The 25,943-nt window shown below is 31.7% G+C and overlaps 1 protein-coding gene and 1 non-coding gene across 2 annotated transcripts; both read left to right on the top strand.

Annotated features, from left to right (window-relative positions):
- Nucleotides 1-11,461: 11,461 nt before the first annotated feature.
- LOC105787157 (trifunctional UDP-glucose 4,6-dehydratase/UDP-4-keto-6-deoxy-D-glucose 3,5-epimerase/UDP-4-keto-L-rhamnose-reductase RHM1) lies at nucleotides 11,462-12,689 on the top strand. The gene has a single exon (XR_008194589.1). It is a non-coding gene; the product is annotated as a trifunctional UDP-glucose 4,6-dehydratase/UDP-4-keto-6-deoxy-D-glucose 3,5-epimerase/UDP-4-keto-L-rhamnose-reductase RHM1 (transcript).
- A 3,371-nt stretch (nucleotides 12,690-16,060) lies between these two features.
- Nucleotides 16,061-19,620, top strand: LOC105776617 (trifunctional UDP-glucose 4,6-dehydratase/UDP-4-keto-6-deoxy-D-glucose 3,5-epimerase/UDP-4-keto-L-rhamnose-reductase RHM1). Its single transcript, XM_012599376.2, has 3 exons — nucleotides 16,061-16,222; nucleotides 17,026-18,598; nucleotides 18,691-19,620. Exons 2-3 carry the CDS (start codon nucleotides 17,039-17,041, stop codon nucleotides 19,132-19,134), a joined length of 2,004 nt encoding a protein of 667 aa, XP_012454830.1. The 5' UTR covers nucleotides 16,061-16,222; nucleotides 17,026-17,038; the 3' UTR covers nucleotides 19,135-19,620.
- The last annotated feature ends 6,323 nt before the right edge of the window (nucleotides 19,621-25,943 follow it).

The following is a 25,943-nucleotide window of genomic DNA, read 5'->3' on the forward strand; positions in this document are numbered from 1 at the left end:
GAGTTACACGGCTGGATCACACAGCTATGTCCCTAGGTCACATGGGTATATACCTCCTTCCACACGAGTGTGTGTTCCTCCACATGGGTGTGTTGACCCCCCACACGACCTAGACTTTTTTACACGGCCGGAGCACACAGCCCAATCACATCGAAATAAGACAACCTTTCGTTTGCCATAGTAATCCAACTCAATAATGTCCATAAGAAGTCCGTAATACTCCACATTTCCCTCAACAAGATTACTGCCCCTAGCACTAGCATAACTTGTAATTGAAGAATTAATAACTATTCCACAATTTTGAGTCTTCCTCAATCTTTCACGAGATTTTGTATGAAACCTGAATCCATTAATAAGGAAGGCATTATATCTTTTTACTACTCTATTCGGACCTTGGGAAAGTCATTTAACTTATTCATTAACGTCCTTTCCACTCCAAACCTATTGAATTGAAAGTAAATTGATTAATCATAATGTTATACGAAAACATTATTATTTGTCATTGAAAGCTTCAGTTGTATACCGTCTGCCCTAACCATTCATGAAAAGATTCTGTGAATAAATTTTGAATCTCTCGATGTTGTAATCTTCGGGAGCGTGAACGAGATCTCCAGACTTGTTTGTACTCACTATGTTAAAAAGTGGATTACTTGGTTAGAAGATAAACAAATGAAAAAGATAAATATTTATCAAATTCTAAAACTTACTTGTGTAATGGTTCAGTTGAATCATGGTGAAAAAGAATATATCGATGTGCTTATACCCAAGATCTATCATCTAAGTATGCAATTTCAACTTTACCGATTGGTTGTCCATAACTTCAAAATAGATAAGTTTCAGCTAAGTTATGATTAGTGAGCCCAGCATTTCTACTTGGTCTATTCAGTCTTTGTTTCAACATCTTTTAAATATCTAGAGCAAAAAGTCATACACTCATCTGCTAAGTAACCTTCAGCAATTAATTCTTCTGAATAACGCTTATTACAACAATAAGACTTCAATTTACATAGGAACCTAAACACGATATACAACATTATCAAAAGTTGTAATTAAAGGTATATTCATGAATGAATGAAAACTTTGCAAATAAATTAGCACCTCTCTATAGGATACATCCACCGATAGAAAACCAGTCCACCAAGTTTTGCTTCATGAGAGAGATGGATTAGTAACTGCACCACACTTGCCCCCTGTCTACATCTATCTATAACCTTTGAAAAATATTAGTTTTGAGTTGCCAATCACTTGTATAGTTAATTGCAACTAAAGATATAATTTAAACCGGAAAGTAAAGATAATAAACATAAAAATTATTTACACAATTCAAAACTTCTTTCTATGCTTTTGGGATTTTTTTAGAGAATAACCCATTATAAATTAATAGTATAAAATGTGATTTAAACTTAGTTCACTTACTATAGTATAACCTCACTCCTATACATTTATTTAGATTCACTTTTACTTTCCCACATAGTTCTTTTGACGGACAAATAAGTGTTCTTTCTATTAGTACATAAATCAAAAAGCAAATTTTCTGCTACTATAATGAAATAATGCCACTGAAAATTTGCCCCAATTAAATTCTTGTACTTGTAACAAATTTTATTTAAATAATAAATTTAAAATGACTTAATTATAGGTAAACAAATTATATTTTAATTGGATTGATTTATTTTATTTTTTGATTAATATAAAGTGACCTTTATTTTAAATATTATTTAATTTAAATTTAAATAAAATAATGAAATATAAAAACTCGAAATTAACAAAAAGGAACAAACAAACTTTCTATTAAAATAACTATAGTAAATTTACAGATTATCGAATTGGGACATTAGTTATAAAATATAAAAATATTATTATATTGTTTTAAAATAGTTAAATGAAATTTAAATAAAAGGTTTAAGAAATTTTCAAATTTTCGTTGGATTCGATTCAATACTATGAACAAACATATTTTTTTTAAAAATATCAAAAGAAAATAATTAAAATAAAATAAAATTGAACATCCCAACCAATTAATAAAAGAATATCATCTTAGAAAAAATTTGGAAAATTCATCATTTTCTCAATTTTTTGAAAAGTATTTTCAATAACTAGAAGAAAATAAGTTAGAATATACTCTTAATTTATGTACATTTCATACATTTGAAATTTTATTTTATTTTTAATATTTTTTGAATTTCAAAATTCATATTCAATTATTAATGTCATTAAAATTCTTTTACTAAATTTGTTGGTGTGATATTTTAAAATAAAAAACTTGATATTTATATAAACAAATAATATTATAATAAATTTAAATTTAATATACAAATTTTAATAGTATTAACAATTAAATAAATTTTAAAAAGAAAATTGGAGATCACAAAACCTTACTATGGGAATCTAATGCTTTCAACAAAGAATAAGAATAATAAAAGTTTTAAATATTTATTTTATCTCCTTTGGACCATAACTATGCATTGGAAAATTAATTAATTTTTTTTTTACAATTTATTCATTCTTTCTATAGGTAGATAGAATATATTATCTGCACCACCAGAGAGTTAGTACCAAATACCAAATCAATTGACCTAGAAAAATGTTAATTGTTAATGCTAGGCAAGTTTGATTAATACTCGAGTGTTTATCGTTTTAAATGTGATCGTGTTTGAATTACGTTAGTCGCATTATTGTTAGAGCTTTACCCTCCTCTTATAATTCATTAAAAATAAAATAAAATTATTTTAAAATATATTAAAATGTCATTTTAGTATCACACTCAACTTTAACAATGCTTAAAGGTGTAAAAAGTTGGCTCAACTTTATAATGCTTAATAATATATATATAAAAGTTGTCTCGATTAAAGATGATAATAATATTATTATTACTTCTGATATAATCCATAAACATTCCTTTTATGACACTTGTGAAAATAGATTTTGTTTTTATTTGTTTAGATAATATAAAATGGTGAAATTTCAGGTTTGGTGTATATATTAATTTAATTTTTGACATAATTTGGTATCTTTTATAATGTTACGATTAGTTTAAATACTCCATTTTCATTAAAATGTTGGTGTACATGTGTTTAAATACAATAATTTCTACTTCTTTTTCAAATTATACAACAATGGTCAAATTTTAGTTTTGGTCCCTATATTATGTTCAGTATTTGAAATTTTGATCTATATACTTTAATTTTTGACATAATTTGATCTTTAAACATTTTTAGTGTCATTAGTTAGTAAATATTTTATTCGGATTAAACATTGATGTGAATTTTAAGAATTGCCATCATTGTTAAAATTCTCTGTTAAATTCATGTCAATTACAATATTCTTTTTTGTTACATAGCTACCAAGTGAGTATTTTTTTAATTTCAATAAGCCACATTGGTGGATTTAACATAAAATTTTGATAGTATTAACAATTAAACCTGAAGTTTTAGATCCAAAAAGTAAATGGATTAAATTCTTGAAAATTGAAGTATTAGGATTAAATTTTAAATGTACAAAAGTATAGGGACTTAGAGCATATTTTAACCTTCAAATTTTTATTCTATAATTTGGTAAAAACTTAATTGACCCTACATAAAGCATGGTCGAAAACCATGCTAGTAAAAGTGATAGGAAAGAAAAACATAAAATAATAATTTGAAAAGAAAGGGTTATAAATTACACTGGATTATAAGATACTCACAATGTTGGATGAAAAACAAAATCACGTAACAAATATATTTATAAAAAATTGATAAAAGAACAATCGAGATTTTGGTTGAAATGGTAAAATAAAGTTGTTACAAACTATAATGTCTAAAATTCAAATCCTATCATGTATCTCGCATTTTTTATACAAAATAAAAAATACTCTTAAAATAATATAATTTTGTAATGCCCTAAAATTTTAAGAATTTAATTGTAAGAATTTGCAATAATTAAATCTCTATATCCGTGGCTCTGTGATTTGCTATTGTGTCTATGGTTTGGAGTTCGAGTTGCTTTGTTAATAGTTTTATTAGTTTCTAAAAACAATCTATGTCCATGCGTTATATAGTTAAGTTCAATTCAGTGTAAATTTATATCAAGAATGAGCTTGTTGGTTTACTGGTTAAGTATTTATCTGTATTCTGTTTGGTTTTGAGTTTGAATCCTAGAATATGTGAGAGATAATATTTTTGCTAAATGTTGGAAGTTGATTGTGGTCGTAAGTGAATATGGTCTAGTCGATATTATACATTGTAAATCGCATCGATCGAAAGGCTATCGAGTAAGTCCCAGCCAATTAGTTGTTGATAAAGGATTGTTGATTTTCTACTTAGGCGGAAATATCTGAAGTGGTGAACAACGACATGCCAATTCCAGTGATTGTCGTTGAATTTTTTATAGGTATTGAGTCAATTGGAAGTTTCATGTCGAAACTTTCGACTTGGGTATAGGAGTATAATTGGGATTGGTTGTCGATAAAATGGCTTAATTGTGCAATTAAATGCTTATTTTAGGCTTTGGGGATCCTCCTCGTTGTTGTTGCTTCGAAATCTCTTTAGGTGCGTGCTGAAAACTCAAATTTTGCGAGTTTCGGTCACCGAAAATGGTGGTTGTCAACGCCACACGGCCGTGTGCTAGGCCATGTAGTTGGCTGTGTGACCCACTGTTCATCAATTTGAGGCCAAATGGGCACGGCACACAGGTGTGTGTTTGGGCTATGTGTAGCCATGTTGGTGTAGGGTTCACACGGGCAATAGACACGAGCATGTGTCTAGGTCGTGTAACTCATTGTTTGTGACTTAGGACCACACGACAAGGACACGGGCGGGTGCCAAGGCCATGTAACTCATTGTTTATGTTTTGGAGCCACACGGGCAAGGACACAGCCATGTGTCCAAGCCATATAACTCACTGTTTATGCTTAGGAACCACACGAGCATGTAACTCACTCTTAATATATAAATCTAAATCGAGCACTGTTTGTTTTAAACGAAACTAGACTTCTGTATGGTTATAGATATATAAGGCTCACTTCCTATTTTATCTTGTGAAATTTTTGGTGGTTTTTCAAAGTCACTGCTAAATCTATTTTATAAGAATTCTGCTGCTAGATTTTTATGACCTTTCAACACTTAAAAACCTATATCTTTTAAAATACAAATCGAAATCGATCTCTGTTTATTCTAAATGAAATTTGACTGGCTCACGGTTACAACTTATTAATTATTTTTATAGATAACTTGTATAGATAACTTGTTAATTATTTTTATAGAATTTATGGTGAATTTTCAAACTTACTATTCTTATAATAATCTATTTCTAGCAGATTTCACAACTAAGTTTTTAGCTCTATTTTAAATCATCCAAACAAGATTTTCACCCAAAGACATATAACATGCATGCATTATCATACAAGCATCATATTTATGACTTATTAAGAAGTATAGGAGAGTTAGAGGGTACCACTTTGATGGAAGAACACCAACAAAGTTTCTTGCCTAGCTCTCTACCACTTTGCCTTTACCTTTAGCTTTAGAAGATTCACCACCCTCTTTAACTAATAACCATGTAACACACAAGATTTTCCACAAAAATAAAAGTTTATAGGACATAAAAATACATACTTTAAATAAATAAATAAATAAATAAAATATGAGAAGATGTGTAAAGACTTTCTTAAACTCAAACCCTTCCAAACACCCAAAAACCTCCACCTTCATCCTTGAAGAACATAGATATTTTTTTCTTCCATGGAACATTTTAAAAGAAAAAAACTAGATCAAGAACCTTACATTCTTTAAGATTTGGAGGATGTTTTTAAAAGAAAATAAACTAGATCAAGACCCTTACCTTCTTTGAGATTTGGAGGATGAAAAAAAATGGTGAGAACTCACTCAAATCTCTCTCCCTCTACATGACTTGCTAAGGAAAAATAGATGGAGAAAAGAAGAAAAAAAATGAAGAAATGTAAAAAGAAAAAAATAGGGTGATTATAATATAGGAAAAAATAGGGACAAATCCACTTTATCCCATACCTCAATCTACCAAACCATCTTTTCCCATTAATTGGGAGAAGATTTTTATTCAAAAATGGTAAAATCACCATATTAGCCATCCATCTTCCCCTACTTCACACAAGCTTCCTGACAACCTTAATTTCTTATAAAAAGGTCTAAAATTCACCCAAATTAATTCCAACAAAAACCCAATCCCAAAATAAATTTATCCATCTCTAACCCAAGTCAACACTCGAACAATGACTCAAGAATTTGGGGCCGTTACAACTCTCCCCTCCTTAAAAGAAATTTCATCCTCGAAATTTACATGAATAAAAATAGGTGCAGATACTATAATTTCATGGACTCCTCTAGCTCCTATGTTGCCTCCTCAACTCCGTGATTCCTCCACAGGACCTTCACTAAGAGGATCTTCTTGTTCCTAAGTTCTTTAATATTTTGGGCCAAAATTTGAATTGGCTCTTTTTCATATGACAAGTCTGGGCTCACTTCAATCTGCTCAAGTGGTAAGATATGGGAAGGATCAGAATGATACCTCTTAAGCATGGACACGTGGAACACATTATGAATATGCTCTAACTCTGGCGGCAAGGCTAATCGATATGCCACTGGTCCAACTCTCTCTAGAACTTCATAAGGTCCAATGAACCTGGGACTCAATTTCCCTTTACGTTCAAAGCGTAAAACTTTCTTCCAAGGCGAAACCTTAAGAAAGACCTTGTCGCCCACTGCAAACTCTATCTCTTTGCGCTTCAAATCTGCATATGACTTTTGACGATCGAAAGATACTCTCAGATTGTCCCGGATCATCCGAACCTTATCCTCAGTCTCTCTGACCAACTCCGAACCAACAATCTTCCTTTCATTAAGTTCTGTCCAACACAAATGAGTCCTGCACTTACGACCATATAATGCCTCAAAAGGAGCCATCTGAATGCTAGACTGATAGCTATTATTGTATGCGAACTCGACCAAGGGAAGGTGGTCCTCCCAACCTCCTTGAAACTCAATGATACAACAATGAAGCATATCCTCGAGAATTTGAATGACTGGCTCTAACTGACCATCAGTCTGCGGATGAAAAGCTGTACTAAAGTACAGGCAGGTACTCAACTTGGCCAACTTTTCGAGAGTGAAGTCCATGCGCATTGGTAGAAAATGTGCAATCTTCGTCAATCTGTCCACGATAACCTAAATTACGTCGTGTCTGCACCGAGACATAGGTAACCCAGTCACAAAATACATAGTGACTCTATCCCATTTCCACTTTGGAATCTGGATAGGCTGAAGAAGACCTGAAAGAACTTGATGCTCTGCCTTCACCTACTGACAAGCTAAGCATCGAGTCACAAACTCTAACACATCTCTTTTCATCCTTGGCCACCAATAAAATAGACGAAGCTCCTAATACATCTTGTTACTACCTGAGTGCATAGTAAACGAACTACTATGTGCCTCACGAAGGATATTATCCCTTAGTTCACCTACTGGAACACAAAGTTGCCCTCTAAAATACAATACATCGCCATCTTGTAATTCGAAGCCTGATTCTTCTCCTAGCCTCACCTTATCTGCTCTGACAACCAAACTATCATCAGACTTCTGCGCCTCTTTTACCTCTAGCACCAACATCGGTTCAACTTGAAGCTCAGCTAATAAACCATCATGCTTTAACAAGCTCAAATTCGTAAAAATGGCTCGCTAATAAACCACATGAGACTCTATGGTGTATAGGATTGGTTGGGCATTGAACGCCCTTAATGGTGTGTTGGGATGGCCGAAGATGGTGTGTAGAGGTTAGGGGTAGGAAAACCTGCATGTGAAACTAATTTGTTCTGTAAATGAAACTGAAACTACTTCTGCTTTTGTAATTGAACTGTTCTGTATCTCAATTGGAATGACTTATGTTGCTTCATTGAATCTTGTCATTTGAGAATGGTCTTTCAATTTTATTTCACTTGAATGAACCTCTTTTATGCACTGAGTTCACAACTCATTTATTTTCTGATTGGATTTCAAGTGGTTCTCAAACTTGAACGGGTCGGCGCTACGGGAGCTCAGTCAAGTTTTTATCATTCGTTTAAATACTACTTTAGGAATTTCGGTAAACTATGATTATATGACTTTCGAAGGATTATATAATTAACTAATCTTTGTGATGGGTATTATGCGACGGATAGTTTTGTTTTATTGTGTTATATATGTGGTATTTTAGTATCGATGATGTAACCCTCTAGACTTGGGCTGGACGTCTAGGTCGGGTTTAGGGTGTTATAAATTTACTTTATAAAATTATGATATTTTAGTCGTTACTCAATTGAGTTGGTGCTCGATTGACTTATGGCATAAACTTGGTCAATGACTTCATATATACTAGATTATGACACACTTAAGATGTGGGTTTACAAATATATTTATTACAAGTTCATATGAAACCAAATGATACTTTAGTTTAAGTGATTAAGTTAAATATTTAAAACTTATTACATTATAAATTAACTCATGACACCGACTTAGTATAAATATTGAAATTTTAAATTTAATTAGACTAAAATTTATATTTAAATCACGATGAGATTCAATGGGAAAAATCATAGTCTTCATGAATCTAGACTCCAAACATTAGACTTAATGATTCGTATATTCCAACCATATTTGTATATTTTATCATATCATAATTATATTTAAAATATTTTATAGTTAATTATAAAATTTTAATACATGAATAATTTATATGTAAAAGTTTTGAAATATTCATATATTTATATCCTATTTTATTTCGTATTTTTAATTATCGTTACATAGCAAAGCTAAAAATAAAAAAATAAAAGGTAACATATAAATATTTTTACCAAAAAAGAAAATGTGTTAAAATATTTTAAAGTGAGGGTGTGAAGGAATAAAGATGTCGAGAATAAAGGGGGTGCAGGAAAAAAGAATAAAAAGAGTTTAGTACGTGTTGGTCAATGTTCGAAGTTGATGCAATTATTTTTCTACTTTATGTGAACCTTAAATCATTAGGGTTTATTTATATTATTATTATCACCATCATGCGCTTGATTGAATTGTATTAGTGTCATTTATTAAACAAATCATCACTCAATTATAAAATTATTAATTTTTTTCTAAATTTGATATTTTGATAAATTTAAGAAAATACATACACATGATGAAATCACGAATTTTAAACTCTACATTATACTATCTTAATTTATTTCGATTTAATTATATAATTTCTATTAGTATAAAACACATAAACGCTTATAATTTAGGAGACATTTAGTTTAAGTCATCGTATGTTTTCAGGGATAATTTTAAATTTTGACTTAACATATTGGCAAAAAAAATACGTTTGGTTTATAAATATGATCTTAAATCGATAATTTTACGTTCTCAATATTACTCAGGTTTTAGAATGAGCACTCCTCCTTGTTAATGTAAGATTTTTGGGTAATCTTCATTTCATGATATTTTAACTTTACTTAGCTATAACGTTGGTCAACTTTTATCCTTTCATTTTACGATTTTTAGTAAAGTTTATAAAATATATTAACCAAATTTAGAAATTATTTTAATTAATTTAGAATTTTTAATACTAATTAAAAATAAAAATATATATTTTCTTAATAGTAAACCAATAGAATTCATACATTACAATTACAATTATTATAATTTATTTAATATTTTTATTAATATATTAATTATAATTATGATTGGTGTTACAATCACTTTTAGGAAATATTATAATTATGATTTATAAATTTATTTCAACATTGTATATTTACTTATTAATATATAAAGTGTAATAAGAAGTGAAGATTGTAATAATTTATCATAATTTCATGAAAATCGTAGATTAAAGAAAATTGAAGGAACTAAATTTGTTTTTAAAAAAACTCTATAACAAGAATAATTGAATAGATTGTGCTTTTAAGTAATCTTCCATTCCTTGAACCAAACATTTAAATTTTATATTCCAGACAAATAAGTCAAATAAGATAATCTCACATTTCACATACAATCTTACATTCATGTAATCTTATTACGGACATAATTTAATATTCAATTAACTAATCACATCTAAATTATTTTCTTCAAGATAAAAGTTGCTATAAAATAATCTCTTTTATCTCTTCATATCTCACATAAAATCTTATTCTAAAATCTCAATATTTGATGTAATTATAAGTCAAGATTATAATCTAAAATGATACACTTTTTAATTTTTAATTTAAATTAATTTTTTTAAAATGTGTAGGTAAGGTCATCTCACTTTTTTTAAAAAATTTTAAAAAATATTTAGTTAAATAATAAATACTTTAATTACTCCACCCACATTATCGGTAGGCGTAGGGCTAGGAATAGTAAACATAGACTTCCACAATTTCCATCTCCACAAAGCTTCTCCATTCATAAACACTTGTATTACTGTTTTCCTGTCAGCTTTTTTCTCTACATCTTGTAAGTTCAAAAGTTTTCGCATTTTTCACTGTCATTTGTTGGAAGATCGAATGCCATTAATGATTGTGTTTGCTGTTTTCTTTTTAAATTTATTTTGGATTAATTGATGCCATTTTATGATCTGGGTATTTCATTGTTCTTATTTTTTTTGTCTCTGTTAAAAATGAATGAAATTTCATGAATTGGGTTACCGTTTTAGTTGGATCTTAATAAATTTGTAATGTTATAGGATGAAATGTGATTTAAATGATTTGTTTAATTCGTGAGTTGTTTTGATGTATTCTGATTTAGCAATTTAATATAATGATTGATTTTGACATAATTTAATTGTAATTTCTCATATACTTATAACAGTGTCGTGACATTTTCGATAATATCTGGAATTAAGGGAGAGTTGTTGTTGATAAAGCAATAAACTTAGGTATCTTTTCTTTGTTCGTTAAACATTAATGGCAAACATTGATTTTAGGAATAAAATAAATAATTTAGATTTTATTAAAAATAAATTAGTTCTTGTACAATCTATTTCTACTATTATAAACTGGTATTTTTACGTTATCACGAGATACCAATTTTAATGATAGAAATTGAAGAAAATTTTAATAGAAAGAATTAATTTATTCTTTGATCTAATATTCAAGAATTAATTTACTCATTTTTTGAATTAAAAATATAATCTGAATATAAAGTTCTCTATAAAATTTTACCGAATCTTGTTTTATAGTTCATTGTCCTATTTTTCTTTTCTTTTCTTTTTATAGAAAATGAAAGTGCTAGAATATGATAAATTCAAGTTTAAACTTGACAAACCAAAACATAAAAAGAGAAACCCATAATTTTTATTATTGTTTATATCTCTATTGTTTGGTTATTTTTGGATTTTTTTATTGTTTGGTTATTTTTGGATTTTTTTTCATGCTTGTTTTATGTTTGCAAATTCTATGTTTAGGGTATTTTGCCATAGTTTTCTGAATTTAGATTGTATATATATTTTTTGTAGAATTGGTTTTGGTATGGCAACTTACAAGCCAAGGAACATCCTGATTACTGGGGCTGCTGGGTTTATTGCATCTCATGTTACAAACAGACTCATTCGGAACTACCCGAGTTACAAGATTGTCGCTCTCGACAAGCTCGATTACTGCTCGAACTTAAAAAACCTTCATCCATCTAAGTCATCTCCGAACTTTAAGTTTGTGGAAGGGGACATTGGTAGTGCTGATCTTGTTAATTACCTCCTCTTTACGGAGTCTATCGACACGATAATGCATTTTGCGGCCCAAACTCATGTCGATAACTCGTTCGGGAATAGCTTTGAGTTCACTAAAAACAATATCTATGGCACTCATGTCTTGCTTGAAGCTTGCAAAGTCACTGGTCAAATCAGGAGGTTCATCCATGTGAGTACTGATGAGGTTTACGGGGAAACAGATGAGGATGCTGTTGTGGGAAACCATGAGGCTTCTCAACTTCTCCCGTCGAACCCGTACTCCGCTACAAAAGCCGGTGCTGAAATGCTTGTGATGGCATATGGTAGATCATATGGCTTGCCTGTGATAACGACTCGGGGAAACAACGTTTACGGCCCGAACCAGTTCCCTGAGAAACTAATTCCGAAGTTCATCCTCTTAGCGATGAGGGGAATGGTTCTTCCAATTCACGGGGACGGTTCGAATGTGAGGAGTTATTTGTATTGTGAGGATGTGGCTGAGGCCTTTGAAGTCATACTTCATAAGGGAGAAGTTGGACATGTTTATAACATCGGGACAAAGAAAGAAAGGAGAGTGATCGATGTAGCCAAAGATATATGCAAACTATTCTTGATGGATCCAGAGAAAAGTATTGAGTTTGTCGAGAATCGACCATTCAATGACCAAAGGTATTTTCTCGACGATCAGAAACTAAAGAACTTGGGATGGTCCGAACGAGTCATATGGGAAGAGGGGCTGAAAAAGACAATAGATTGGTACACCAAACATCCTAATTGGTGGGGTGATGTCTCCGGTGCATTGCTCCCTCACCCGAGAATGCTGATGATACCGGGCGGACGGCACTTTGATTTCGAAGAACTGAACCGTATGTCACACGTAAATGGTCCTAAATTGCCAAATGGCAAATCCAAACTTTAAATGCAATGGTTCTCCTTCAAAACCATCACTACGTCCACCATTGATCTCTGTTGATCAAGCCATGAAAGCACATCTTCTAATTATGGTGATCAATTTTCACGACTGCAGATAACTATCACCTCAACAAAAAAATCGAAACCCTTTACCCAAACCGCCAAAGAAAATGTATGAGCTTTAGCTCAATTATCTGATGAGGATTATTTAAAACAAGTATTGCAAGAAATCAATTTGTGAACATGTACACCAACTCAATTATTGAGATATATCATTTATTATATATATATTTTTTGAGAAGTCACTTTAATTAATAAAATTTTATTTACAATCATAATTTAATGTTATGCTGTTTAATTAACAAGAATGACGTACATCACAATTAATTCCATTTAAGGAGATTAAATAGGTTTTTTAAAATTAAGAGTTTTTCAAATTTGCAAAAGAGTTCTTTAAATATCAATTAAAAACATATTTATTTTATTTTTAGAATTATAAATTATCATAGTTAATGTTTTAAATAATTATAAAAACTTTTAAAAATATAATAATATCCAATAATGTTGGATAACATGTATTTTCAATAAAAGGAGTCAGCAGAAGTGACTTTGTAAGTGTCAATTCGTGATACCCAATTGGAATTTAGATTCTTCTCAATGTGACAAAATGATTAAATATGAGTGTTTGGCTACTGCGCTGAGTCTCCATAGCGTGTCTTATTTGAATAAACTTTTATTTCTTTTTTAATTAATACTTTTTAAATCAACTGTGGTGCACTGCAGGCACGAGTTCCTAAAATGAATAAGTTTCTATTTCTATTTTTATAATTTATAAAATTTAAATTAATAATGATAAAATTGTACTTCAATCTTTAAAATGATAAAAATAATTTAATTTTTAAAATTTATAAAAATATAAACTACTAAAACGATAAAATTATATTTTTATTATTGTAAAATATACAATTTAATTTTAATTAATAAATATTCAATAAAACTTTTCTTGAGATCTAAGAAATATGTGAAGAATGTTTTTAATAAAAAGTATTTTAATTAATAAAAACTATAAAAGACAATTAATACTTAAAATTGGCATAAATGTAGACTACTTTCAAACACTACAAATTTCTCAATCAAAGACAGCTATCATTTAATTCTCAATAATTGCATCCAAAACCGTTAGCTCACTTCGACGATAAATTTATTTTAAATTTATGGGTAAATTTTTTAGTTGGTCATTGAATTTTTAGGGTGCTTTTATTTTGGTTACCCGAAATGAAATCTTTATAATTTGATCATCTAACTTGTAGGCCACTTCCATTTTAATCACCCAAGCATTAAATATCTGATGGCAGTTAACTGTAAACCTCACATCATATTTACACTTTCATTTTGGTCACTCAACTTTTAGGTTGCTTTCATTTTGATCAGTCAAAAATATTTTTAAAGTATTGATTAAGTAAAAAATTATGGATTAAAGTGGAAAAGTAATAGAAGCTAAAATAATACATAATTTTAAAAAAAATTGTACTTGTTTATCTCATTGCTAAAATTCTATTTTTAAAATATTGAAATTTTAAATTTCAAAATATCAAAATATCAAAATAAATTGAATAAATTGTTGAATTTTTTTATCCATTGTTAATATCGACTTACTTGTTACTATAATATTAAAATTAATTAATTTAATATCCTTTAAAATTTTTATTTTATGTTTTCAGATTATACTTAATGAAATCAACTCATATTTAATAATTGTTTACTGAAACTTAAATTTCTTTTAATTATATACTCTTAAATATTCCATGCTAAGCTAAAAGTAAAGGGAAAAATAATTGTAATTAATTAAATTAATTGTTTGTTCTTCGTTTGAGTAAAGAAGTGATGAAATTTGTTTGAGTTTTGTTTGGAATGAAAGATAAAATTAATTGCAAGGATATTTTTTTTTACTTTTAGCTTAGCATGGAAGATTCAAAATCATAAAATCAAAAGAATTTGGGTTTTGTAGACAACTATTAAAGACTTTTAATGATAATTTTGAAAATAAATTCAAAACATCAAAATAAATAACTTGTTGAAATTTTTATCCATTGATAATATCAACTGATTTGCTACTATAATTTTAACTCTTGATATTTATAATTTTATATTTCAAAACCCAAATTTAGAATTTTGACAATGTACAAACTGACAGTTTTGTGTATTATTTTAGTTTCTACCATTTTTTTTGTACTTTAATCCTTATTTTTTTACTCCAATCAATACTTAAAAAGATAATTTTTAGGTGACCAAAATGAAAACAACCTAAAATTAGGTAACCAAAATGGAAGTACAGACATGATGTGGCATGTATAGTTAACAAGTGTTAAAAATTTAACACTTGAATAATTAAAATGAAAGTGCTCTAAAAATTTGGTAATCACGTAGGTAGTATACCTAAATTTATTGATTTATTAATTTTAAGAAAAATATACTGATTGTTTTTATTTAAAATCAATAAATCAAATTAATAATAAATATCATTAAAAAGTATTAAATTAATAAATTTTGTATTTTATCTTATAAATAATTTCAAAAATTATCATTACATTCTTAATAAATTATGTAGTGAACTAAACGTATCAATATTATTATGAATGCTATTAAGTCGATGTTCAATATTTCATATTCTTGTAACTCTTTTCCTATTTATGTATTAGAAAATAAGGAGTCTAATCTCCGTGTATATATATATATATATATATATATATATATAGGAGTATACTACTTGTAATGATGATAGAAAAGAAGTGAAATGCAATAAAAATTCCTTCATTCTCGTCTATTATTCTCGTGTTCATTGTATTATTATTATTTTATAACAAATATAACATTTTTGGGGTTTTAATTAGCACTTCTCTATGTATATAAAATTGTACGACATTAAATAAGAATGTGTCACATTCTTATCTCATAATACTATTTTTGGATAAGTTGAGACAAAATTGATAGTTTAGATATCATTTTGAAAAAAAGTATAATTTAAGAATGAATTTACTAATAAAGACTATAATTTATTTGAAATAAATTAATCCTAATTAGTCAACACAAAATGAAAAACTTCTTCAGATTAGTCAAGAATTGCAATTAAAAGAAATATTTGGTACATGCAATTAATTTACCAAATAAATAATACATCAAGGAAAGCAGTCTTCATAAAAAGGAAAAGAAATTTCAAAATATTAAAAAATAAATTAAAAAAAAGACTGTCCAAATTCATTTAAATTATAAAATAAACGAAATTATAAACTTTTTTAAAATCCCAAAAAATAATTTATAATTAAGTCAACAATTAAACACCATGAACCCCGCGTTGGCTATCTTTACTTTTCTTCATTCCGCAACTAACCCTTATACTTTACTGTACACGCAAGAAACATGACACGAGTTAAATATATTACCCCATAAGGGTACTTTTGGAATTTTAGATTATTTCATGGCTCGCCTTAACTGTTATTTAGATGTATATATATAGTGATACGAATCCGCGGAGTCTCTGCAATTTCCCTCTCCTTCAAAGCCTTTTCTCTTCTCCTCTGAAATCTCGCTCTAAGATTTCGTCGTTTATCTTTCTCCATCTGGATTTTGATTGAGCTCTCTCTTCTTTCGTCTTGTAAGTCAAAAAGTCTTCTCATTTTTCTTTTTCTTTTTTTTCAGTGTGATTTGATGGAAGATCAAATGTGATCGATGATTCTGTGTATGCGTGTGTTTTGGGGGGAAATTTAGTGTTTTTTGATTGATTCAATCCATTTTATGATCTGGGTGATGCTTAATTTTCTTAGATCTGTTCTAAAATGTGAGGAAATTTCATGTCTTTGTTTTGCTCTTTTAGCCGTTACTTTGGCTACAGTTTTTTGCTTTTTAATTGGATCCGGATCTCTCTTTCTCCTAATATATGAACGAAATGGGATTTAAAAGATCTGAATTTTTTTTTTTTACCTTTGATCTAGTAAATAAGGTGGATCTTGTTGCTAAAGTTATAAATTTATGGATCATTTCCTTTTTTGGCTTGTTTAGCTACTATTACAAGCATTGACTTGGTAGTTTATTCTTCCAGTTTAGTTTGATGAACCAAAGCTATAAAAATAATAGAAAAATAATAATAACGTGATTTTGATTGCATTTGGATGGTCTGATCCACTGATTTCGCCGTCAGATCTGTTTTTAAGGTTGCCTGTTTCTTCTTCCCTTATTTTATTTATATAGAATGAGATCTGGTGGAATATTCTGTAAAGATGGAATTTTGCTGAACTCAGCTTGTCTTTATTTTCTTTTGGATTTTTACATGATTATATAAGGTTTGGTACTTGATTCTTTGTTTACATTTTTGTGTATTTGTTTATGCAAGTTGGTTCTGATTTTCATAACTTTTGCCAGGGTTCTGATATTAGGTTGTGGTGTTTCTTATTTTTGCAGAATTGGTTTCACTATGTCTTCTTATACCCCTAAGAACATCCTCATAACTGGGGCAGCTGGTTTTATTGCGTCACATGTCGCTAACCGGCTCATAAGGAACTACCCAGACTACAAGATTGTTGTGCTTGACAAGCTTGATTACTGCTCGAACCTGAAAAACCTCCTTCCTTCCAAGTCATCTCCGAACTTTAAGTTTGTGAAAGGTGACATTGGTAGTGCTGACCTTGTTAACTACCTCCTTATTACCGAGTCTATCGACACAATAATGCACTTTGCAGCCCAGACTCATGTTGATAACTCGTTTGGAAACAGCTTTGAGTTTACCAAGAACAATATCTATGGCACTCATGTCTTGCTTGAAGCTTGCAAAGTCACTGGTCAAATCAGGAGGTTCATCCATGTCAGCACTGATGAGGTTTATGGTGAGACGGATGAGGATGCTGTTGTAGGAAACCATGAGGCTTCCCAACTTCTCCCAACAAATCCGTACTCTGCTACAAAAGCTGGTGCTGAAATGCTTGTTATGGCGTATGGTAGGTCATATGGGCTGCCTGTGATAACAACCCGTGGAAACAACGTTTATGGTCCCAACCAGTTCCCTGAAAAGTTGATTCCAAAGTTCATTCTCCTAGCAATGAGGGGAAAGACTTTACCAATTCACGGTGATGGTTCTAATGTGAGGAGTTATTTATACTGTGAGGATGTGGCCGAGGCATTTGAAGTCATTCTTCACAAGGGTGAAGTTGGCCATGTTTATAATATTGGAACAAAGAAGGAGAGGAGAGTGATTGATGTGGCCAAAGATATCTGTAAGCTTTTCTCGATGGATCCAGAGACCAGCATCAAGTTTGTTGAAAACAGACCATTCAATGACCAGAGGTATTTTCTTGATGATGAGAAGCTGAAGAACTTGGGATGGTCCGAGCAAACTGTATGGGAAGAGGGGCTGAAGAAGACCATTGAATGGTACACTCAGAATCCCGAATGGTGGGGCGATGTGTCTGGTGCATTGCTTCCTCACCCTAGAATGCTGATGATGCCTGGTGGGAGACACTTCGATTCTGAAGAGGGAAAAGGTACATCATTTGCAAGTGGACCTAATCAGACCCGAATGGTGGTTCCAACCTTCAAAACTAGTAGCAGCACGCAAAAACCAGCCTTGAAGTTCTTGATCTATGGCAGGACTGGCTGGATTGGAGGTCTGCTTGGTCAGTTATGTGAGAAACAAGGTATTCCCTTTGAATATGGAAGAGGACGATTGGAAGATCGTTCATCCCTTATGGCAGATATTCAGAATATAAAGCCAACCCATGTTTTTAATGCTGCTGGTGTGACTGGTAGGCCCAATGTTGATTGGTGTGAGTCTCACAAAACAGAAACAATTCGCACCAATGTGGCTGGAACCTTGACCTTAGCAGATGTTTGCAGAGAACATGGGCTTTTGATGATGAATTTTGCTACAGGGTGTATATTCGAGTACGATGCAGGACATCCTGAGGGCTCCGGCGTTGGGTATAAAGAGGAAGACAAACCCAATTTCACTGGTTCCTTTTATTCAAAAACCAAGGCTATGGTAACTACGTTCGATATCTTTATTCTGATTCAATTTGTATGGAAGTTTGTTTCTTATGATCTCATAAACATCCTTAATTATTTTTTCTTTAGGTTGAAGAGCTGTTGAAAGAATATGACAACGTCTGCACTCTCAGAGTTCGAATGCCGATCTCATCTGACCTAAACAACCCTCGTAACTTTATTACCAAGATTGCACGCTACAACAAGGTGGTCAACATTCCCAACAGCATGACAATCTTGGATGAACTTCTGCCTATTTCTATCGAGATGGCTAAAAGGAACTTGAACGGTATCTGGAACTTTACAAACCCTGGGGTTGTAAGCCACAATGAGATCCTGGAGATGTATAAGGCTTACATTGACCCAAAGTTTCAGTGGGTGAACTTCACATTGGAAGAACAAGCCAAGGTTATAGTTGCCCCTCGAAGCAATAATGAGATGGACGCATCCAAGTTGAAGAACGAGTTCCCCGATCTGCTACCAATCAAGGAATCACTGATTAAGTATGTCTTTGAACCCAACAAGAGAACCTGAGCCTTTTGAGCAGCAGTTTACAGGAATAGAATTCGGTATTATCCTATGTTTTTTTCTTCATTTAGTTATTGCCTGGAATATCTTTTCAGTTTAATTCATTTGTTATAATCTTGTCTTCCACCTTATTAGTTTCCACTAGATAACTCTTAAGGTGTTACTATTAGATTTAAACCATTCATTGTTAGTAGCTGCACCAAGCAGTATCCTAGTCTGTACGTCCATTCTTGAAGAAACAATCTATAGGTGCTTTACAAATTGTCATCTGCAGGCTGACAGGTGTATTATTTGGCATTACATTAGTTGAATGTTATGACTTTCAACAGTCACCTACTGGTCTATGATGGAGGAAATTCCATCTATCTCTTATTACTCAGATGAGTGAATTATTTATGTATTTGAGTCTCTCAATTGTCCTTTGTGCAACTACATTATATTACTCAGTATACCAGTCCTTTGACTGAAATAAGAGTATATATTTTCTTTTCACTTTTTAGCACCTTTTCTTGTTTACTTTTCCAAAGTTGCAATTGCAATCATATTATTGATGTTTATGCAATTCCATAAGAACATGTGTTCTTTTACAATTAAACACGTTTGTACTTGTTACCTTTGTTAAGAACGAATGAAGATTTTTTTTTATATAAGATTTTTTTTATATGCATAAGAACGAATGAAGATTTAGTTCCATTGGTTCATACAAATTTCAGTATTTTGTAATTTTTTTCAAAGGTTGTTGAAATTGGATTGAGCATTTGAATTTAATTGGATCAAGAATTAATTTGTTTATCAATACAATGTTAAATCGGATTAAAAAACTGACTAAATCGACTGTTGAATCAAAATTTATATTTTTAATAATTTATTTAATTTAAACTAATCTAGCCAAGAATCAAGGTCCTGTCGAATGCCAAATCCAAGCATTTGCTGTTTCCGGGCTTTTAGGATCTTGAAAGGGCAATGTCTGCAGTATTTATTGAAACATGCCATTCTTTTGGTCGTTACTAAATGGACCAGTGCATTAATGTTTCATTTTCTCTCATTCTCTGTTTTATTGATTTTCTATTTTATTTCCTCAAAAGTTGCCAAGAAACAACGAGGAAAGTCCCCTGAATAATATAGGCTATTTTATCAAAATAATTCAAAAATTTTTTATATTTACAAAAATAACTCAAGTTAAAAAAAATCACCAAAATAACTTGAAATGAACAGTAAAATGGGGTTGTGGCCTGTCAATGGCCGGCACCACCTAGTATTTTGGACCCATGATTGCTTGATAATTGTGTCAGACTTAAAAAAAATAATTTTTTTTGGTCCTGGCCTGTCAATTGCCGGAATCAGTGTATTTTTTTTAAATCGTATCATACTAGTATACAGGGAAAAAAAAGGAAAAAAAAATTTTTTGGGTGCTGGCCTGTCAATGGCCGACACCACCTTTATGTAAAAAAAAATTACATTTTGGGCTGTCATTGGCCGGCACCAGTATACGAAAAAATTTTAAATTTTTTTTTTTGCTGGTGGCCTGACAATTGCCAGCACCACCTTTATGTAATTTTTTTTTTACATTTTGGGCTGTAATTGGCCACACCAGTATACGAAAAAATTAAATTTTTTTTTGGTGGTGGCCTGGCAATGGCCGGCACCACCTTTATGTAATTTTTTTTTACATTTTGGACTGTCATTGGCCGGCACTAGTATACGAAAAAATTTAAAATTTTTTTTATTTTTTGGTGGTGGCTAGGCAATGGCCGGCACCACCTTTATGTAAATTTTTTTTTTACATTTTAGCTGTCATTGGCCGGCACCAATATACGAAAAAATTCAAAAAAAAAATTTTTTTTGGTGGTGGACTGGCAATGGCCGGCACCACATTTATGTAAATTTTATTTTTTTTACATTTTGGGCTGTCATTAGCCGGCACTAGTATACGAAATTTTTTTTTAAAAAAATTTATTTTTTGGTGGTGGCCTGGCAATGGCCGGCACCACCTTTATGTAAATTTTTTTTTTACATTTTGGCTGTCATTGGCCGATACCAGTATATGGAAAAATTCAAGTTTTTTTTTTTGTGGTGGCCTAGCAATGGCCGACACCACCTTTATGTAAAAAAAAATACATTTTGAGCTGTCATTGACAGGCACCAGTATATAAAAAAATTCAAAATTTTTTTTTGTGGTGGTCTGGAAATGGCCTGCACCACCTATATGTAATTTTTTTTTATATATTTTGGGCTGTCATTGGCCGGCACCAGTATATAAAAAAATTCAAAAATTTTTTTTTGGTGGTGGCCTGGCAATGGCTGGCACCAAATTTATTAAATATATATAAGTATTTAATCTTCCATTTTGTTTGGTTTGAATTTTTTCCCTCTCTGTTTAGAAGAAAACAATTTTTTTTAAAATGAGTTCCCAAATATTGTTTGTTTATGTTCATTTCGATGGAGAAATGATAAATACAACTGAAGAAGGCTGTGTATTTCGAAGTCGAAAAAAATAGGAATGAGATTTAACAAACAGATTTCGCTTTCGGATTTAAAACGAAAAATCAGTACAAAGATATCAAGCCGTTGCGGGAAGCAAATGTTGAGACTGTTTTACAGATTTTCGGTTTCAACTGATCCGCTAAAGTTCTCAGAAATGAAGCTTGAAGATGATGATTTAGGGACAATGATAGCAATTTATTGCCCCCCTGAAATAGAAAATCCCAGCCCAGTTGAGTTGTTTGCGGAGATAGTTGAACCAGATCCCATTCAAGTGGTAATTCCAGCAAGCCAAAACTCCGAAATTGATTTTGATCTTAACGTCTATTGGGAAGATTAGTCAGGTTTTGGATGGGCAACGCCAACTCCCGAAAATCCAAACACTGGTGGATGTTCGTATAACACCCCATACTCGTGTCCTCGTCTAGAGATCCATCCTGTGGTGTTGGCCACCATAGAAGATAGTGATGAAGGGTCCGATAATGATGATCAGTCCCACCATGATCCCAATGATGATTTTAGTGACCTCGATTTGGATGACATACCTGAAGACATAGACGAGAAAGGGCCGGTAGAGGGTGAAAATGCGAACCCCCATTCAGCCGGAAACACGGGCCCTGGTATAGTTATAAGAAATAATCCAGGGTCCTTCATGACCGACGTGGATCCTAATGCGACTCTTGCATGCGAGTTCTTGGAATACCCAAATATTGTGTCGACTCACCTAGTTGACAATGATTTTGACAAAGAAGCATTGTTTGTAGGGCAACAATTTGATAACAAAAAAGACTGTTTACATGCTATAAAACAACTTAGCTTGAAGTTAGGTGTGGATTATAAAGTAACGAAGTCGATGCAGTCTTTGTACGCAGGAGAATGTTAGAAAGCGTCGAGTGGTTGTAAATGGCGTGTCCGAGCCGCGTTAATGCAGCAGACACAGATGTGGATAATAAGGAAACTAGAAGGTTCACACACATGCACATCCGCTCGTATGTCGCAAGACCATAGAAAGTTATATGCAAAAACTATATGCAACTGCATCATCCCTTTGGTGAAAGTGTCACCCACCATTCAAGTCTCGGTCCTTATTGCGGATATGCAATGCTTAAAATTAAATGAAATAAATCAGCTTGGTAGAAAAAAAAAAGTGTGTCATAAAATTGAATGCTCAAAATTAAATGAAATAAATTAGATTGGTAGAAAAAAAAAGTATGTCATAAAATTGAATGCTTAAAATTAAATGAAATAAATTAGATTGGTAGAAAAAAAAAGTGTGTCAGATTGAATGAAAAAAATAAGATTGGTAAAAAAAAAAAAAGTGTGTCAGAAGTATTAAATTTTTTTTTCCAATTTTGCCCCCTTTTCAAATGGTCCCCTACCATAAATAGGCTATTCCGTCCACCGCCATGGTTCACCCTCAACCACTGCCGATGACCGTCGCTGTTCACGCTTAACCATCACCGACGACCGCCGATCACTCCATGGATCCTAATCCGAATGTTCTTTTAAATGGCAACGACCACATTGCAAGCATTGTGCACAAGGTAACTGAAAAATAAAATGTCTTATTTAATTTTAAATATTCTTTTAAACTATTTTTAAAACGATAAATATAACATTATATATTTACTATAAATGTAGGATTTGTACAGAATTGTGAGACCTCGGTTGCATGATCCCGGTTATTTTCCCGATCAACGAGTTATACCGTATTTGAATGTGGCGGGTTTTGGGGTTGCTGTGTACATTCAGATATTTTGAGGCAGTTTGGTTGTGCACAACCTATCCTGAACCCTCCCGTCGACATCAAAGATGTCCACGGAATGGATAAAAAGGGTTCGGGTCGGGACTCTTTAAATTGGGCACAAAAACATGAACCGTATATCTTTCTGTGGAATCAGTGACATTTAAGGCGCCCTCCCTTGTATGTCTTAGAAGGAGAGTTCTCTCCTACGCCCGAGTACGCAGCATGGTATATGGCACACAGGAAACCCTTCATATTCCAGGGTTAGTACATGATGGTCCAAAGAGACGCGTGACCTGAATCTTCGCGATGGCAACCAAGGAACGCACAACCGCGTAGGAACCGAGTTTCGCCATTCGGGAACGAAGAGTCTGATACTGCCTCAAACACCGATCTCGGGGCCCAAAATGAAGCACCCGACTCATCATCACAGTACATAGATCCGGATCCGGTGCATGAATTTTCTCCATCATTTGAAGATATTTTTGGTGACAACCTCCACCCTCAACATTCGACACGATCCAAATCATCATCCTCATACCATCCGGAGTTCCATCCTGAAGCACGCACACCCACCACTGAGGATATTTTTTCATCGACACCTCCAGTCACGCAATACCAATTAAGTCCCGATTATGGTGTATACGATTATTCCACCTTTCTAACTACACCGGACGAGACACTGGATGCCGGACCGAGCAATTCTCAAACGCCTCAGCAAGGTGCACGACATCACCAACAGAGGCATCCGGATCATTACATGCCAGCGCCAGGGACGTCCCCAGGATCGCGACAATTTTAATTTTTCTATTAATTTTTTCTTTTTTTATAAATTTTTCTGTAAATATTTCTTTTATTTTTACTTTTTTTATTTTTAAATATTAATTTAATGGATCTAAAATAATTATTTTTTTGAATACATGAATTCGTAATATTTAAAAACAATAATTCAAATAAGTAATACTACACAACAAATTAAATTTACATGCACAATAAACTACAATTATTCTACAATGTTAATACAAAATTATAAATTTCAAACAAAAATAATATGCACGATATTAAATTTAAACACCCAATGAACTACAAGCAGATGGGTAAAATTAATACACAAAATTTAATTTTCAAACTTTATATATTACAGAGTAAATTATATTTACATATAATAAATACAAACATTCTAAGAAATTATTACACAAAAATATAAAAATGAAACCATAAATCCTAAACAACTATATTAAATTTACAGATATAAAAAAATACAAACATTCTTAAGAAATAATACAATTATTTTCAATACTAATTTCTTCACAATTAATCGTCTTCTGCTCTAGACCTTTTCTTCCTCCATTGTCCCATGAGGTCCTATGAGATACCTTTGCATGGAGACTCTACCAACCGGTTCCAATCAGAACCTAGTTGCAGAATAAACACTATTGCACCATAGATAATGTCCATCTGCATTGGATAACTCGATTGGCCATCTATGGTGCAAATAATCATCCAACCCTTAATAGCATAACCTTTAGCGTGGACATGACAGTATATAATTCAACTCCAATAAAATATGACAGTATATAATTCAACCTCGAAATTTGGTTGTACACTACAAAAAACTCTATATACAATCTACTCCAAAAAAAATTATATGATGATATACTACAAAACACTCTCATTTTGATGGCTCTCTCAAAATTTTTTTTCTCATTCCATTTACACTATCAAAACCCAAACCACTCACTATATATAAAGTTTAATGCCGGCCATTGACAGGCCAGCACCCGAAATTTTTTTTTTTAAATTTTTTCGTATACTGGTGCCTGCCAATGATAGCCCAAAATGTAATTTTTTTTACATAAAGGTGATGCAGGCCATTGCCAGGCCACCACCTAAAAAAAATTTTTTTTTAAATTTTTTTCATATGTTAGTGCCGGCCAATGATAGCTAAAATGTAATTTTTTTTTACATAAAGCTAGTGCCGACCATTACTAGGCCACCACCAAAAAATAAATTTTTTTTGAATTTTTTCGTATACTGATGCCGGCCAATAACAGCCCAAAATGTAAATTTTTTTTTACATCAAGGTGGTGCCGGTCATTGTCAGGCCACCACAAAAAAAAAGCATTTTTTTTGAATTTTTTCGTATAGTGGTGCCTTCCAATGACAGCCCAAAATGTAAAATTTTTTTTACATAAAGGTGGTGCCGGCCATTGTCAGGCCACCACCAAAAATTTTTTTTTTTGAATTTTTTCGTATATTGGTGCCGACCAATGACAGCCCAAAATGTAATTTTTTTTTTTTTACATAAAAGTGGTGCCAGCCATTGACAGACCAGCATCCAAAATTTTTTTTTCCTTTTTTTCCCTGTTTACCAATATGATACGAGTTAAAAAAAATACACTGGTTTCGGCCATTGACAGGCCAGAATCAAAAAAATCATTTTTTTAAGTCTGACACAATTATCAGTCAATCATGGGTCCAAAATACCAGGTGGTGCCGGCCATTGACAGGCCACAACCCCATTTTACTGTTCATTTTAGGTTATTTTGGTGATTGTTTTTTATCCTGAGTTATTTTTGTAAATATAAAA

This window comes from Gossypium raimondii, chromosome 1 (assembly GCF_025698545.1).
Source record: "Gossypium raimondii isolate GPD5lz chromosome 1, ASM2569854v1, whole genome shotgun sequence".
NCBI classification, from domain to species: domain Eukaryota; kingdom Viridiplantae; phylum Streptophyta; class Magnoliopsida; order Malvales; family Malvaceae; genus Gossypium; species Gossypium raimondii.

What these genes read in the sequence shown, in the direction of transcription:
- LOC105776617 (XM_012599376.2), top strand. Translation starts at nt 17,039, where the DNA reads ATGTCTTCTTATACCCCTAAGAACATCCTCATAACTGGGGCAGCTGGT. An exon ending in ATTCAAAAACCAAGGCTATG is followed by an intron (nt 18,599 to 18,690) that starts GTAACTACGTTC and finishes TTTTTTCTTTAG; the next exon opens with GTTGAAGAGCTGTTGAAAGA.